Source organism: Tachyglossus aculeatus, chromosome 21 (genome assembly GCF_015852505.1).
Source record: "Tachyglossus aculeatus isolate mTacAcu1 chromosome 21, mTacAcu1.pri, whole genome shotgun sequence".
Taxonomy (NCBI): Eukaryota; Metazoa; Chordata; class Mammalia; order Monotremata; family Tachyglossidae; genus Tachyglossus; species Tachyglossus aculeatus.
In genome coordinates, this window is record NC_052086.1 from 44,509,741 (window position 1) to 44,524,752 (window position 15,012).

The following is a 15,012-nucleotide window of genomic DNA, read 5'->3' on the forward strand; positions in this document are numbered from 1 at the left end:
TGTACTTCCCAAGCGCTTAGTACAGTGCTCTGCACATAGTAAGCGCTCAATAAATACGATTGATGATGATGATGAAAGGTTAGGGATGATGGGCTCACGGGAGGGCGGAGCAGACTCCGCCGTGGGAGAGGGCCGCCTTCGGGTGACCGAAACAAGCTGAATTCCTCCTGTCGCTTTGGACCCCGGTCGAGGCCCCCTCTCCTCTTCCCCAACCCTCTCGTCCCCCCGCAGACCCCCTCGGCCCAATCCCCGGCCCGGGGCCGAGGGGAGGGCGGCAGGGCAGCTCTCAACGCGCCTCGACGACGACGGTTGTTATCGAGGAGAAGGAGGAGGAGGGGACGGGTGGGCGGGCGGGGGGGCCGTGGGCGGAGGGGGCTTGGGGCAGACGTGCAGATTCATTTTGAAGATTCATAATGGCACATTTCCACAGCTCTCGGGCGGGGGGAAATTGGCTGGCGGGATGCCCGGTCATGTCGGCAGAGGCGCGGGTTAACTCCCCGGACCGAGCTTATCTCGTTCTGGGGGACCCTCACCGCCTCCGCCGGCTCCTTCCCGTCGCTCCCCTGCCACGGCCTGGACCCGCAGCCGCACGCGCGGGTGTGGACACATGTGTAAACACACATGTACCGTGTGTATGCTTGCACGGAGGTGTACGGATTTGCAAAGAAAATATCACGTGTCTTCAGGTGGTGCGCCCATCAGATATTTATCACCGGCCATTCGTGTGTGTCTCTGTGTGAGGGGGAGAGAATGGGACATTGGATGGGGAGATGGAGCGGGGGGTGGGGTTTGTGCCCTGAGAAATCGGGATTCTCTTATCCCGGAATCTGCCGGGTTTGTGGAGGGAGGGGAGGGGGAGAGCCAGGCGCCGGCCACCGTCTTTGTCCGGCGGGTTCGTCTCCTCTGCCTCCGGAGCCCGCACACCGAGGGGGAAAGGGTTCGGCGGTGGGCTGAACCAGAGAGCGGGAGGGGAGGGGCAGCGAGGAGGATGCGAGTCCCGTCTGGGTGGGTGGATCGATTCGGGGTGTCCAGCTCAGCGACCCCAGTCGGCTTTCGGGTGTGATGGGCCCGGGGAGGGGAGAGCAGGGGCGGCCGTGGTACGGCCTGGAGACGGACGGGGGGTGGAGGGGGCGGCGGGGGTGGAGGGTCAAGGGCCTCGGGGAGAGACCCCGTCCTGCTGCTGTAGGACCCGGGATCATCATCAATCGTATTTATTGAGCGCTTACTATGTGCAGAGCACTGTACTAAGCGCTTGGGAAGTACAAATTGGCAACATATAAAGACAGTCCCTACCCAACAGTGGGCTCACAGTCTAAAAGATTAGACTGTGAGATGGGATGTAAGATTAGACGGGATGGGGGGCCTCACCTTGGTGCCTCCGTTTCCTCCTCCATAAGCCAGGGGCGAGGTCCCCACCCTCCCTCCCTCCCTCCCTAAGTCCATCTCAGGTTGGGAGCCCTGTGGGGACCGGACCGTGTCCGATGGGATGATCCGGTGGCCTCACCAGCCCCCGGCGACCGCTCGCTAGGCCCCCGCCGTTATCGTTGGTGGGCCCTCCTGCAGCCCCTGGGTTTGATCCTTATAGGAATAATCACCGTGGCATCGGTTAAGCGCTTACTATGTGCCACACACCCCACTAAGAGCTGGAGTAGATGCAGGGGAATCCGGTCGGACACAGTCCCTGCCCCACAAGGGGCTCCCAGCCTGAGGCGGAGGGAGAACAGGTGCGGGACCCCCATTTTGCAGATGAAGAAACGGAGGCCCGGAGGACTGAAATGTCTCACCCAAGGTCACCCGGAGGACGAGGGGCAGGGCCGGGATTAGAACCCAGGTCTTAACAAATGCCGTGGGGGGAAAAAAACAAAAAGGTGTGCCTGACTCACAGGCCTGTCACTGTACTGCTTCTCGTTCTGGGTCGGGGACGCTCGGTTCAACCGGCTTTTCTTCTGTCCACAGCACTTTCGGTGAGCTGAAGACCGTCCGCCTGCCAAAGAAAATGAGCGGGACGGGTCCACACCGAGGGTTTGGCTTCGTGGATTTCGTAACCAAGCAGGACGCTAAGGTGAGGAGCCTCCAGACGCCCCCAAAGATGCTTCCCGAGGCCTCAGCCCCCTGGCACCCCCCTAACCAGATCCCAACAGCAGGCTCCTGGCAGCACAGTCCCCTGGCCTGGCTTCCCCAGTGCTCAGTGGAAAGAGCCCGGGCTTTGGAGTCAGAGGTCATGGGTTCAAATCCCGGCTCCTCCAATTGTCAGCTGTGTGACTTTGGGCAAGTCACTCACTTCTCTGGGCCTCAGTTGCCTCATCTGTAAAATAGGGATTAAGACTGTGAGCCCCCCATGGGACAACCTGATCACCTTGTAACCTCCCCAGTGCTTAGAGCAGTGCTTTGCACATAGTAAGCGCTTAATAGATGCCATCATCATCGTCATCAGTCCCGGGCGGAGGGCTCAGGTGCTCCCCTGGCCCGACAACCAGAGGGGACTCCGGGAGCCGGCTGGGCTTCTCCTCGCCCCTGAGTGGGCACGACCACTCGGCAGTATGGGTATGTGGGAGGGGGTCTGCAGCCCCTAAAATAATAATAATAATTGTGGTATTTAAGTCCCGGCCACAGCCTGGGGGTCTACAGTAGCCCTTAAGTACTACTAATAATAATTGAGGTATTTGTTAAGCGCTTACTGTATGCCAGGCACTGTAGTAAGCGATGGAGTGGATACAAGCAGTCAGGTTGGACACAGTCCCCGTCCCCCGTGGGGCTCATAGTCTCGATCCCCATTTGACAGATGAGGGAACTGAGGCCTAGAGAAGTGAAGTGACTTGCCCAGGTCACACAGCGGGCAAGTGGCAGAACCGGGATTAGAACCTATGACCTGCTGGTTCCCTGCCCCGCCCAATGCCCCCTAACAACATTCTCAGTCAGGCAGGCCTTTCCCATTATTGTTATCATCATCATCATTGTGACGTTTGTTAAGCACTTACTATATGTCAACACTGTGCTAAGCGCTGGGGAAGATACAAGTTTATCAGATCGGGCACAGTCCCTGTCCCCTTCTAGAGTGTGAGCCCGCTGTTGGGTAGGGACCGTCTCTATATGTTGCCAACTTGGACTTCCCAAGCGCTTAATACAGTGCTCTGCACACAGCGCTCAATAAGTACGATTGAATGAATGAATGAATGAATGTCCCACATGGGGCTCACACTCGAAGTAGGAGGGAGAATAGGTCTCAAATCCCCATTTTACAGATGAACAAACTGAGGCACAGAGAGGTGAAATGACTTGCCCAAAGTCACACAGGAAGCAGTCGGCAGACCTCGGATTAGAACCCAGGTCCTCCAACTCCTAGGCCGGGGCCTAGATACATATCTATTCTATTTATTTTATTTTGTTAATATGTTTGGTTTTGTTGTCTGTCTCCCCCTTCCAGACTGTGAGCCCACTGTTGGGTAGGGACCGTCACTATATGTTGCCAACTTGTACTTCCCAAGCGCTTAGTACAGTGCTCTGCACACAGTAAGCGCTCAATAAATACTATTGATTGAATGATTGATTGATTGGAGAAGCAGCGTGGCTCACTGGAAAGAGCCCGGGCTTTGGAGTCAGAGTTCATGGGTGCAAATCCCGGCTCTGCGAATTGTCAGCTGTGTGACTTTGGGCAAGTCACTTCACTTCTCTGGGCCTCAGTTCCCTCATCTGGAAAATGGGGATTAAGACTGTGAGCCCCCCATGGGACAACCTGATCACCTTGTAAACTCCCCAGCGCTTAGAACAGTGCTTTGCACATACTAAGCGCTTAATAAATGCCATTATTATTATTATTGATTGATTTCCATTAGGCCACACTGCCCTTCCTCCTCTTCGCCTTGTTCATCACCAGGCTGGGTTTGCCGTCTACTACGGCCAAAGCTCTGTACGGGGCACCTACGGCTTAGTGGATAGAGCACGGAACCGGGAGTCCGAATGACCTGGGGTCTAATCCTTCTAGACTGTGAACCCATTGTTGGGTAGGGATTGTCTCTATTTGTTGCTGAATTGTACTTTCCGAACCCTTGGTAATAATAATAATAATAATAAGAAGAATAATAATAATGGCATTTGTTGAGCACTACTATGTGCAAAGCACATTATTATTCATTCAGTTGTATTTATTGGGTACTTACTGTGTGCAGAGTACTGTACTGAGTGCTTGGCAAGTACAACACAACAGCAGGCAGTGGCATTCCCTGCCCACAATGAGCTTACAGTCGACAGTTGGGGAGACAGATATCAATGCAAATCAATAAAATCACAGATACATTCGTATGTGCTGTGGGGCTGGGAGCGGGAGAGAGCAAAGGGAGCAAGTCAGGGCGACGCAGAAGGGAGTGGGAGCGAGTAAAAGCGGGACTTAGTCTGGGAAGGCTTCTTGGAGGAGATGGACTTTGAAGAAGCAGCATGGCTCAGTGGAAAGCGCCCGGGCTTTGGAGTCAGAGGTCATGGGTTCAAATCCCGGCTCCGCCAACTGTCAGCTGTGTGACTTTAGGCAAGTCACGTCACTTCCCTGTGCCTCAGTTCCCTCATCTGGAAAATGGGGATGAAGACCGTGAGCCCCCCCGTGGGACAACCTGATCCCCTTGTAACCTCCCCGGCGCTTAGAACAGTGCTTTGCACATAGTACGCGCTTAATAAATGCCGTCATTATTATTATTAATAAGGCTTTGAAGCTGGGGAGAGTGGCCGTCTGTCGGATTTGAGAAGGGAGGAGGGCGTTCCAGGCTAGAGGCAGGCTGCGGGCTGGGGGTCCCTGACAAAGCAGGTGAGATTGCGGCATTGTGCATACATGTGTGTGTGTGAGATTGTGTGTGCCCAAGAGTGCTCTGCCCTCTGAAACCGGGCTTAAAGTGGCTTGGGGTAGGGGTCGGAGCAGAGGTTGCTGCAGCCCCCGATGGACTCGTGCAGACCGGGCAGGGATTAGAGAAGCAGCGTGGCTCGGTGGAAAGAGCCCGGGCTTGGGAGTCAGAGGTCATGGGTTCGAATCCCAGCTCCGCCAATCGTCAGCTGTGTGACTTTGGGCAAGGCACTTCACTTCCCTGGGCCTCAGTTACCTCCTCTGGAAAATGGGGGTTAAGACTGGGAGCCCCCCGTGGGACAACCTGATCACCTTGTAACCTCCCCGGCGCTTAGAAGCCTCCAGGAGGCCTTCCTGTATATATGTATATATGGTTGTACATATTTATTACTCTATTTATTTATTTATTTATTTTACTTGTACATTTCTATCCTATTTATTTTATTTTGTTGGTATGTTTGGTTCTGTTCTCTGTCTCCCCCTTTTAGACTGTGAGCCCACTGTTGGGTAGGGACTGTCTCTATGTGTTGCCAATTTGTACTTCCCAAGCGCTTAGTACAGTGCTCTGCACATAGTAAGCGCTCAATAAATACGATTGATTGATTGATTGATTGATTCCCAGACTGAGCCCCTTCCTTCCTCTCCCTCTCATCCCCCTCTTCATCCCCCCCATCTTACCTCCTTCCCTTCCCCACAGCACCTGTATATATGTATATATGTTTGTACATATTTATTACTCTATTTATTTATTTGACTTGTACATATCTATTCTATTTATTTTATTTTGTTAGTATGTTTGGTTTTGTCGTCTGTCTCCCCCTTTTAGACTGTGAGCCCACTGTTGGGTAGGGACTGTCTCTATATGTTGCCAACTTGTTGCCAAGCACTTAGTACAGTGCTCTGCACACAGTAAGCGCTCAATAAATACAATTGATTGATTGATTGATTAGAACAGTGTTATGCACATAGTAAGCGCTTAACAAATACCATCAGTATTATTATTATTATTATCTGGCTCCAGACAGAAGGCGGGAGGCAGGGACAAGGAGAGGGGCGGGTGCCCCATCCGTTCAGCTCTGCCCATAAGCGCTCAATAAATATGATTGATTGATTGATTGATTAGAACAGTGTTATGCACATAGTAAGCGCTTAACAAATGCCATTATTATTATTATTATTATTATCTGGCTCCAGACAGAAGGCGGGAGGCAGGGACAAGGAGAGGGGCGGGTGCCCCATCCGTTCAGCTCTTCCCATTCCGGCACACAGCGGGCCGGGGAAACGCGTTCCAGCCACCAGCTCCTCCGGCCTCCATCGGCCTCCCTTCCCGGGGAGTAGCTGGAGCAGATTCTCCGGGGCTGGGCTGTCGGTGGTCATTGGCCAGTCCCTGGTCCTGCCAGGGGGCAGGTAGGGTGTTCGGCTGGTGGTCAATCAATCAATCGTATTTATTGAGCACTTACTGTGTGCAGGGCACTGTACTAAGCGCTTGGGAAGTACAAGCTGGCAACATATAGAGACGGTCCCTACCCAACAGTGGGCTCACGGTCTAAAAGTCACAGTGAGGGGCCCACCCCTGGCCCAGCCCAAAGAGGGGGAGGGTGTTTGGCCTGGTGGTCACGGAGAGCGGCCTGTCTGAAGGCGGGGAGGTGGTTTGGATGGGGGTCGTGGGGAAGGGCTCGCCTCTGACCCGGCCCGGAGGCCGTTGCATCGTGACCGGCCCCTGGCCCAACGCGGGGACAGAGACGTCCGTGGGGGGAGAGCGGCCAAAGCAGGAGGGCTGTAGAACCTTCATTTAATAATAATAATAGTAATAATAATAATGGCATTTATTAAGCACTTACTATGTGCAAAGCACTTTTCTAATCACTGCGGAGGTTACAAGGTGATCAGGTTGTCCCACGGGGGGCTCACAGTCAATCAATCAATCAATCAATCGTATTTATTGAGCGCTTACTGTGTGCAGAGCACTGTACTAAGCGCTTGGGAAGCACAAGTTGGCAACATATAGAGACAGTCCCTACCCAACAGTGGGCTCACAGTCTAGAAGTGGCTCACAGTCTTCATCCCCACTTTCCAGATGAGGGAACTGGGGCCCAGAGAAGGTAAGTGACTTGCCCAAAATCACACAGCCGACAATTGGCGGAGCCGGGATTCGAACCCGCGGCCTCTGACTCCAAAGCCCGGGCTCTCTCCACTGAGCCACGCTGCTTCCCTGCATTTCCCATCTCAGGCGTCTCAGGCGCCTTCGCTTCCCCTCCCCACCGCCGCCAGGCCTTTGTAGTCCTGCAGTTGCAGCTGTTTTTATTTGCCGCTTGTGCCGTTGTTTTTAAAGGCCTATTTTCACACGGAATGTTATCCAATTAGCGGAGCGACGTGTGTCGGCTTAAATAAACACCGGGGTGCGGCTTCGAGGGAGCCGGCCGCCGTTTGAATCGGCAAACGCCGCAGCAGCTTCTGTCACGCGGATGCTCCGCTTAATTTCGGCTTTGGATTTTGTCGCTTCTCCCCTAAGGGACAGGGCCCGGGAGACCAGAGGACCCTGACCGGGCCGGGCATCCGCGGCAAAGACGGGCCTCTGCCCTTGGAGGTGCGGGTGGGCAAGATTTGGTCCCTCGGGTCGAGCGGCCAAGGCGCTGGTCAGGACAGAGTCTCCTCCGCGGGCCACAAAAGCCGAGCTTGGGATGCGGGGGCTGGCGGGGCGAGACCCCAGTGGGGGCTTTGCGGCTTTGAAACCCGGTGGTCAGGGGGCCTTAATAATGGTGGCATTTATTAAGCGCTTACTCTGTGCAAAGCACTGTTCTAAGCGCTGGGGAGGCTACAGGGTGATCAGGTTGTCCCACGGTGGACTCACGGTCTTAATCCCCATTTTACAAGATGAGGTAACTGAGGCACAGAGAAGCGAAGTGACTTGCCCAGAGTCACACAGCTGAGCCCCTCCCTTTCTCTCCCCCTAGTCCCCCTCTCCATCCCCCCCATCTTACCTCCTTCCCATCCCCACAGCACCTGTATATATGTTTGTACATATTTATTACTCTATTTTACTTGGACATATCTATTCTATTTATTTTATTTTGTTAGTATGTTTGGTTTTGTTCTCTGTCTCCCCCTTTTAGACTGTGAGCCCACTGTTGGGTAGGGACTGTCTCTATATGTTGCCAACTTGTACTTCCCAAGCGCTTAGTGCAGTGCTCTGCACACAGTAAGCGCTCAATAAATACGGTTGAGTGATTGATTGGTATGAACCCGTGAGCTCTGACTCCAAAGCCCGGGCTCTTTCCACCAAGCCACGCTGGTCTTGACTGTAAGCTCGTTGCGAGCAGGGAATACCTCTGTTTATTGTTATGGCCTACTCTTCCAAGCGCTTAGTACAGTGCTCTGCATACAGTAAGCGCTCAATACGGTTGAATGAATAAACGGGGAGTACAGGCTGGGGTCGGAGGGAGCCCGTAGGCACGGCCTTGAGGAGTCATAATAGCAATAATAATAATAATGATGGCATTTATTAAGCGCTTACTATGTGCAAAGCACTGTTCTAAGCGCTGGGGAGGTTACAAGGTGATCAGGTTGTCCCACGTGGGGCTCACAGTCTTATTTCTCATTTTGCAGATGAGGTAACTGAGGCACAGAGAAGTGAAGTGAGTTGCCCAAAGTCACACACGTGACAGTTGGTGGCGCCGGCATTCGAACCCATGACCTCTGACTCCAAAGCCCGGGCTCTTTCCACTGAGCCACGCTGCTTCTCTATAATAGTAATAATAACCTGTGGTATTTGTTAAACACTTACTACGTGCCAGTGACTGCTCTGGGGTTGACTCTGAACTGAGAGCTCATTGTTGCCTGGGATTGTCACTCGTTATTGTTGTATTGTACATTCCCAAATAGTACGTGCTGTGCACTCAGTAAGCAGCGTGGCTCAGTGGAAAGAGCCCCGGCTTTGGAGTCAGAGGTCAGGGGTTCAAATCCTGGCTCCACCAATTGCCAGCTATGTGACTTTGGGCAAGTCACTTAACTTCTCTGTGCCTCAGTTACCTCATCTGTAAAATGGGGGTTAAGACTGTGAGCCCCCCCGTGGGACAACCTGATCCCCTTGAATCCTCCCCAGCGCTTAGAACAGTGCTTATAGTAAGCGCTTAATAAATGCCATCATCATTATTATTATTAAGCGCTTGATAAATACGGTTGAATGAATACAAGAGAATCAGGTTGGACACAGGCCCTGACCCACATGGGGCTCACGGTCTCAATCCCCCTTTTACAGATGAGGTAACTGAGGCCCAGAGAAGTGACTTGGCCAGGGTCACAGCAGACAAGTGGCAGAGCCGGGATTAGAACCCAGATCCTTCCGGCTTTCCACTAGGCCACACTGCTTCTTGTCCACACTGCAGTACGGACCACTCAGCGGGGCTCTCGGGCCCCGGGCGAGCAGCCCACCAAGCTTTCGAGCCCCTGGGCTGCTGACCGCCCGCCGGACTGCACTGCAGAATGCCCAATCAATCGATCAATCAATCGTATTTATTGAGCGCTTAGTCAATAAGCTTACCACCGGTTGCCAGTCCCCCATCCACCCAGAGCAGCTGGCCAAGAGGCCGGGTTCCCCCGGGCATGTTTCGAACCGGGGGCGCCCCGCGTCCAGATCCCAGAGGTCATCCTAGTAGAAGAAGCACAGGCCTAGGAGTCTAAAGGACCTGAGTTCATTCATTCATTCAGTCGTATTTATTGAGCGCTTACTGTGTGCAGAGCACTGGACTAAGCGCTTGGGAAGTCCAAGTTGGCAACATAGAGAGACGGTCCCTACCCAGCAGCGGGCTCACGGTCTAGAAGGGGGAGACAGACAACAAAACGAAACATATTAACAAAATAAAATCAATATGTACAAATAAAATAGAGTAATAAATCCGTACGAACATATATACAGGTGCTGTGGGGAGGGGAAGGAGGTAAGGCGGGGGGGATGGAGAGGGGGAGGAAGGGGAGAGGAAGGAGGGGGCTCAGCCTGGGAAGGCCTCCTAAGAACCTGAGTTCTAAACCCGCCTCCGCCACTTGTCTGCTTGGACAAGTCACTTCTGTGGGGCTCAGTTACCTCACCTGCAAAATTCATTCATTCAGTCGTATTTATTAATAATAATAATGATGATGGCCTTTGTTAAGCGCTTACTATGTGCAAAGCACTGTACTAAGCGCTGGGGAGGATACAAGGTGATCAGATTGTCCCGGGTGGGGCTCCTAGTCTTAATCCCCATTTTACAGATTTATTGAGCACTTACTGTGTGCAGAGCTCTGTACTATGCATGGCTCAGTGTAAAGATCACGGGCTTTGGAGTCAGAGGTCATGGGTTCAAATCCCAGCTCTGTCACCTGTCAGCTGTGTGACTTTGGGCAAGTCACTCAATTTCTCTGGGCCTCAGTTCCCTCATCTGTAAAATGGGGATTAAGACTGTGAGCCTCCCGTGGGACAACCTGATCACCTTGTAACCTCCCCAGCACTTAGAACAGTGGTTTGATAAATGCCATCATTATTATTACTATGCACTTGGGAGACTACAATATAACAATAGACAGATCCATTCGCATAATGAGCTTACAGACTAGGGGAGACAGACGCATAGTAAGCGATTAACAGATACCATTGGAAAAAAAAAAACCCAGTGGGATTTACTGAGCACTTCTGACCGTAGATCCCTATATTGAGCACCGGGGGAGGGCAGTACGATGGAGTTGGCGGGCACAGTCCCTGCCCGCAAGGAGCTTATGTCTAGAGGGGAGAACAGACAATAAAAATTAGAGGTAGGGGAAGCGGCAGCATGTAATGATATGGACGTTAGTGCCCCGGGGCTGGGGCTGATGCAAATATCAAGTGCTTAAAGGGTACAGGCCCAGGTGCATAGGTGATGGAGAATAATAACAATAATAATAATGATGGTATTTGTTAAGCCCTTACTATGTGCCAAGCACTGTTCTAAGCACTGGGGTAAATACAAGGTAATCAGGCTTGTCCAAAGCCACACAGCGGACGAGTGTCCCCCTCGTCCCCCTCTCCATCCCCCCAATCTTACCTCCTTCTCTTCCCCACAGCACCTGTATATATGTATAAATGTTTGTACATATTTATTACTCTATTTATTTATTTATTTGACTTGTACATATCTATTCTATTTATTTTATTTTGTTAGTATGTTTGGTTTTGTTCTCCGTCTCCCCCTTTTAGACTGTGAGCCCACTGTTGGGTAGGGACTGTCTCTATATGTTGCCAACTTGTACTTCCCAAGCGCTTAGTCCAGTGCTCTGCACACAGTAAGCGCTCAATAAATACGACTGATTGATTGAGTGATGCAGCCAGGATTAGAACCCACATCCTCTTATGCCCAAGCCCAGGTTCTTTCCTCTAAGCCACGCTGCTTCTGGGAGGGCGAATAAGGCGGGGAAAGAGGGTTAGGGAGGGAAGGCTTCCTGGAAGCGGTGTGAATTTAGAAGGGCTTTGAAGGTGGGGAGAGTGGCGATCTCTGAGATCCGAAGTTGGGGAGAGTTCCAGGCCAGAGGGAGGACGTGGGCGAGGGGTTGGCAGCCGGATAGGTGACCCCGAGATAATATCGAGATCCCCTTTATACTGTGAGCCCCATGTGGGACAGAGATGATGATGATGATGATCATCAATCGTATTTATTGAGCGCTTACTGTGTGCAGAGCACTGTACTAAGCACTTGGGAAGTACAAATTGGCAACATATAGAGACAGTCCCTACCCAACAGTGGGCTCACAGTCTAAAAGGGGGAGACAAACCAAACATACTAACAAAATAAAATAAACAGATGGGTCTGACCTGATTCTGTTGTTCAGAGAACAATAGAGAAGAGCTCAGAGAAGCAGTGTGGCTCAGTGGCTTGGGAGTCAGAGGCCATGGGCTCTAATCCCGGCTCCACCGCTTGTCAGCCGTGTGACTTTGGGCGAGTCACTTCACTTCTCTGGGCCTCAGTGCCCTCATCTGGAAAATGGGGATGGAGACTGAGCCCCATGTGGGACAACCCTGATTATCTTGTATCCCCCCCCAGCGCTTAGAGCAGTGCTTGGCACATAGTAAGCGCTTAACAATTATCGTCGTTTCTACAAAGCAGTGTTCTGGGGAGAGTGCAGTAGAGTCAGTTTCATGATCCCTGGCCTCTAGGAGCTTGCCGTCTACTAATTGCACAGCACTGTACTAGGCACCTGGGGGGGTCCGATACGACAGAATTAGCAGAGACGTTCCCTGCCCATAACGTGGTTGCGTGATCCCTGCCTTCAAGGAGGTTACAGTGTAGCGTGTGCAGAGCTCTGTACTGAGCAGCGCTTGGGAGAGGAGAAAGAGTGTCAGCGTCCTGATCCTCATCATCATCAATCGTATTTATTGAGCGCTTACTATGTGCAGAGCACTGTACTAAGCGCTTGGGAAGTACAAATTGGCAACATATAGAGACAGTCCCTACCCAACAGTGGGCTCAGACCAGCGGGTGAGACAGACAGGGAAGTCGCTGCCAGGCAGAGGGTGGTAAGTGGATATGAAGAGAGAAGCAGCATTGTATAGTGGATAGAGAACAGGCCCGGGACTCAGAAGGGCATGGGTTCTAATTCTGCCTCCGCCACTTGCCTGCTGAATGACCTTGGGCGAGTCGCTTCTCTGGTCCTCAGTTCCCTCATCTGTACAATGGGGATTGAGACTGTGAGCCCCACGTGGGACAGGGACTGGATCCAACCGGATTTGCTTGTATCCCCCCCCCCCCGTGCTTCGTGTAGCGCCTGGCACGTAGTAAGCGCTTAGCAAACGGCCCGGTTTTCCCACCGGTGGCACCAGTGCCAGGGAAAGGCCCATCAGGGGCCCCTCCTCCCCCTCCCCCCCCCCGCCCCCCCAGCCGCCCCCGACGGAGCGATTTGGCGACGATGCCAGCTGAGAGCAAGCGCGCGGCTCCCAGCTCCGAATGGGCAATTTCTGTTTGCAGCCCAGATGCCTTTCCCGATCAGCCTGGGAAAAACCGAGCGGCGGCTCTGCTGGCAGTCGGGACTGAATTTTTCTTCTAAATTAAAAAAAAGTTGCCTGCACCTGGTCCTCCCCGAGGCGCCGAGCGGCTCCGGCTGGCCCCCGAAGCCCGCTGGCGCACGGGAGCCGGCCCACCCGGGGCTCGCCCACCCCTCCGAAGCCCCCCACATAGAGCAGGAACTCTTCACCCGGCTCAAGGCGCTCAAGCAGCTCTCCCCTTCGCAGCCATCCACTCTGTTCTCCCGGCCCATCCCAGCTCGAACTCTTCGCCCCGGGCTCAGCTGCTCTCGGGCCCTCATTCTCGACTCCCCCAGCCTGCTCTCTCTCTCTCTGCTGCCTGGACCTTCCTCTCCCGCCCCCTTCAAATCGGCCCGGCCTCGACTCCCCCCACCCCCTTCGGAAAGCCCACCTCCTCCCGGAAGCTTTTCCAAATTGAGATCATGTCTAAGAACTCTGTTGTCCACTCCCAAGCACTCAGAAAAGTGCTCCGTGCACAGTAGATTGGCACCTCCCTGAGGGCAGGAATCGTGTCTAGCTTTATTGCCCTCTCTGCACAGTACAGTAAACTCCTTGAGAGCGAGGATCATTTCTACTAACTTTATTGGACTCTCCCAAGCGCTCAGTAATGAGCTCTGCTCATTAGTAGACCTACGCACACAGTAGAATGGCCCAAGGTCACAGCAGACAAGTGGAATGGCCGGGATTCGCACCCATGACCTGACGCCAGGGCTCTTATTCACTAGGCTACGTTAGTGGAACGAGCACAGGCTTTGGAGTCAGAAGTCATGGGTTCTTATCCTGCCTCCACTTATCAGCTGTGTGACCTTGGGCAAGTCATTCACTTCTCTGTGCCTCAGTAATCTCATCTGTAAAATGGGGATTAAGACTGTGAGCCCCACGTGGGACTACCTGATGACCTTGTATCTACCCCAGCGCTTAGAACCGTGCTCGGCACATAGTAAGCGCATAACAAATACCATAATTATTGACTGTGAGCCCACTGTTGGGTAGGGACTGTCTCTATATGTTGCCAATTTGTACTTCCCAAGCACTTAGTACAGTGCTCTGCACATAGTAAGCGCTCAATAAATACGATTGATGATGATGAGGGTCAGTCACGCTGTGGCAGACGGTGGGGCCAGGCGGCCAGTCAAACCCCGGCTCCGCCAATTGTCAGCTCTGTGACTTTGGGCATGTCACTTCACTTCTCTGTGCCTCAGTTGGCTCAGTGGAAAGAGCCCGGGCTTTGGAGTCAGAGGTCATGGGTTCAAATCCCAGCTCCAACAATTGTCAGCTGTGTGACTTTGGGCAAGTCACTTCACTTGTCTGTGCCTCAGTTCCCTCATCTGTAGAATGGGGATGAAGACTGTGAGTCCCACGTGGGACAACCTGATCACCTTGTATCTATTCCAGAGCTTAGAACGGTGCTTGGCACATAGTAAGTGCTTAACAAATGCCATCATCATTATTATTATTATTATTATTATTATTATTATCTACCCCAGTGCTTTGAACAGTGCTTTGCACATAGTAAGCGCTTAATAAATGCCGCCATTATTATTATCATTATTGGGCTGTGAACCCGTCTTCTAGACTGTGAGCCCATTCTTGGGTAGGGACCGTCTCTATATGTTGCCAACTTGTACTTCCGAAGCGCTTAGTACAGTGCTCTGCACACAGTAAGCGCTCAATAAATACGATTGAATTGGGCACGCTGTGCTGGACTGTTAAGACAGACAGGGCAGGAGGTGAGCAGGACAGAGCCACAGCTGATCTCACCGCAGCCTCCCTGGGAAGCAGGCAGGGGCGGCCAAAAAGGAGTCTCCAAACCAGTAAGAGGAAATGGTTCTTCAGCCAGCAAGGGGCAGGTGTGAGAAATCCAATCAATCAATCAATCAATCGTATTTATTGAGCGCTTACTGTGTGCAGAGCACTGTACTAAGCGCTTGGGAAGTACAAGTTGGCAACATATAGAGACGACAGTGGGCTCACAGTCTAGAAGGACTGGGCTTGGGAGTCAGATGACATGGGTTCTAATCCCAGCTCTTGCCACTTGTCTCCTGTGTGACCACGGGCAAGCCGCTTAACTTCTCTGTCCCTCAGTTCCCTCATTTGTAAAATGGGGATTAAGACTGTGAGCCCCACGTGGGACAACCTGATTACCTTGTATCTACTCCATATG

General features: G+C 52.6%; 1 protein-coding gene across 1 annotated transcript in view; it reads left to right on the plus strand.

Annotated features, from left to right (window-relative positions):
• The window catches only part of RBM19 (RNA binding motif protein 19), a 131,400-nt gene that overhangs the window by 95,390 nt on the left and 20,998 nt on the right, over positions 1-15,012 (plus strand). Inside the window, exon 22 of the mRNA XM_038763587.1 lies at positions 1,957-2,062. Within this exon, the coding sequence (XP_038619515.1) occupies positions 1,957-2,062 (106 nt within the window). The remainder of the gene's footprint in view (positions 1-1,956; positions 2,063-15,012) is intronic.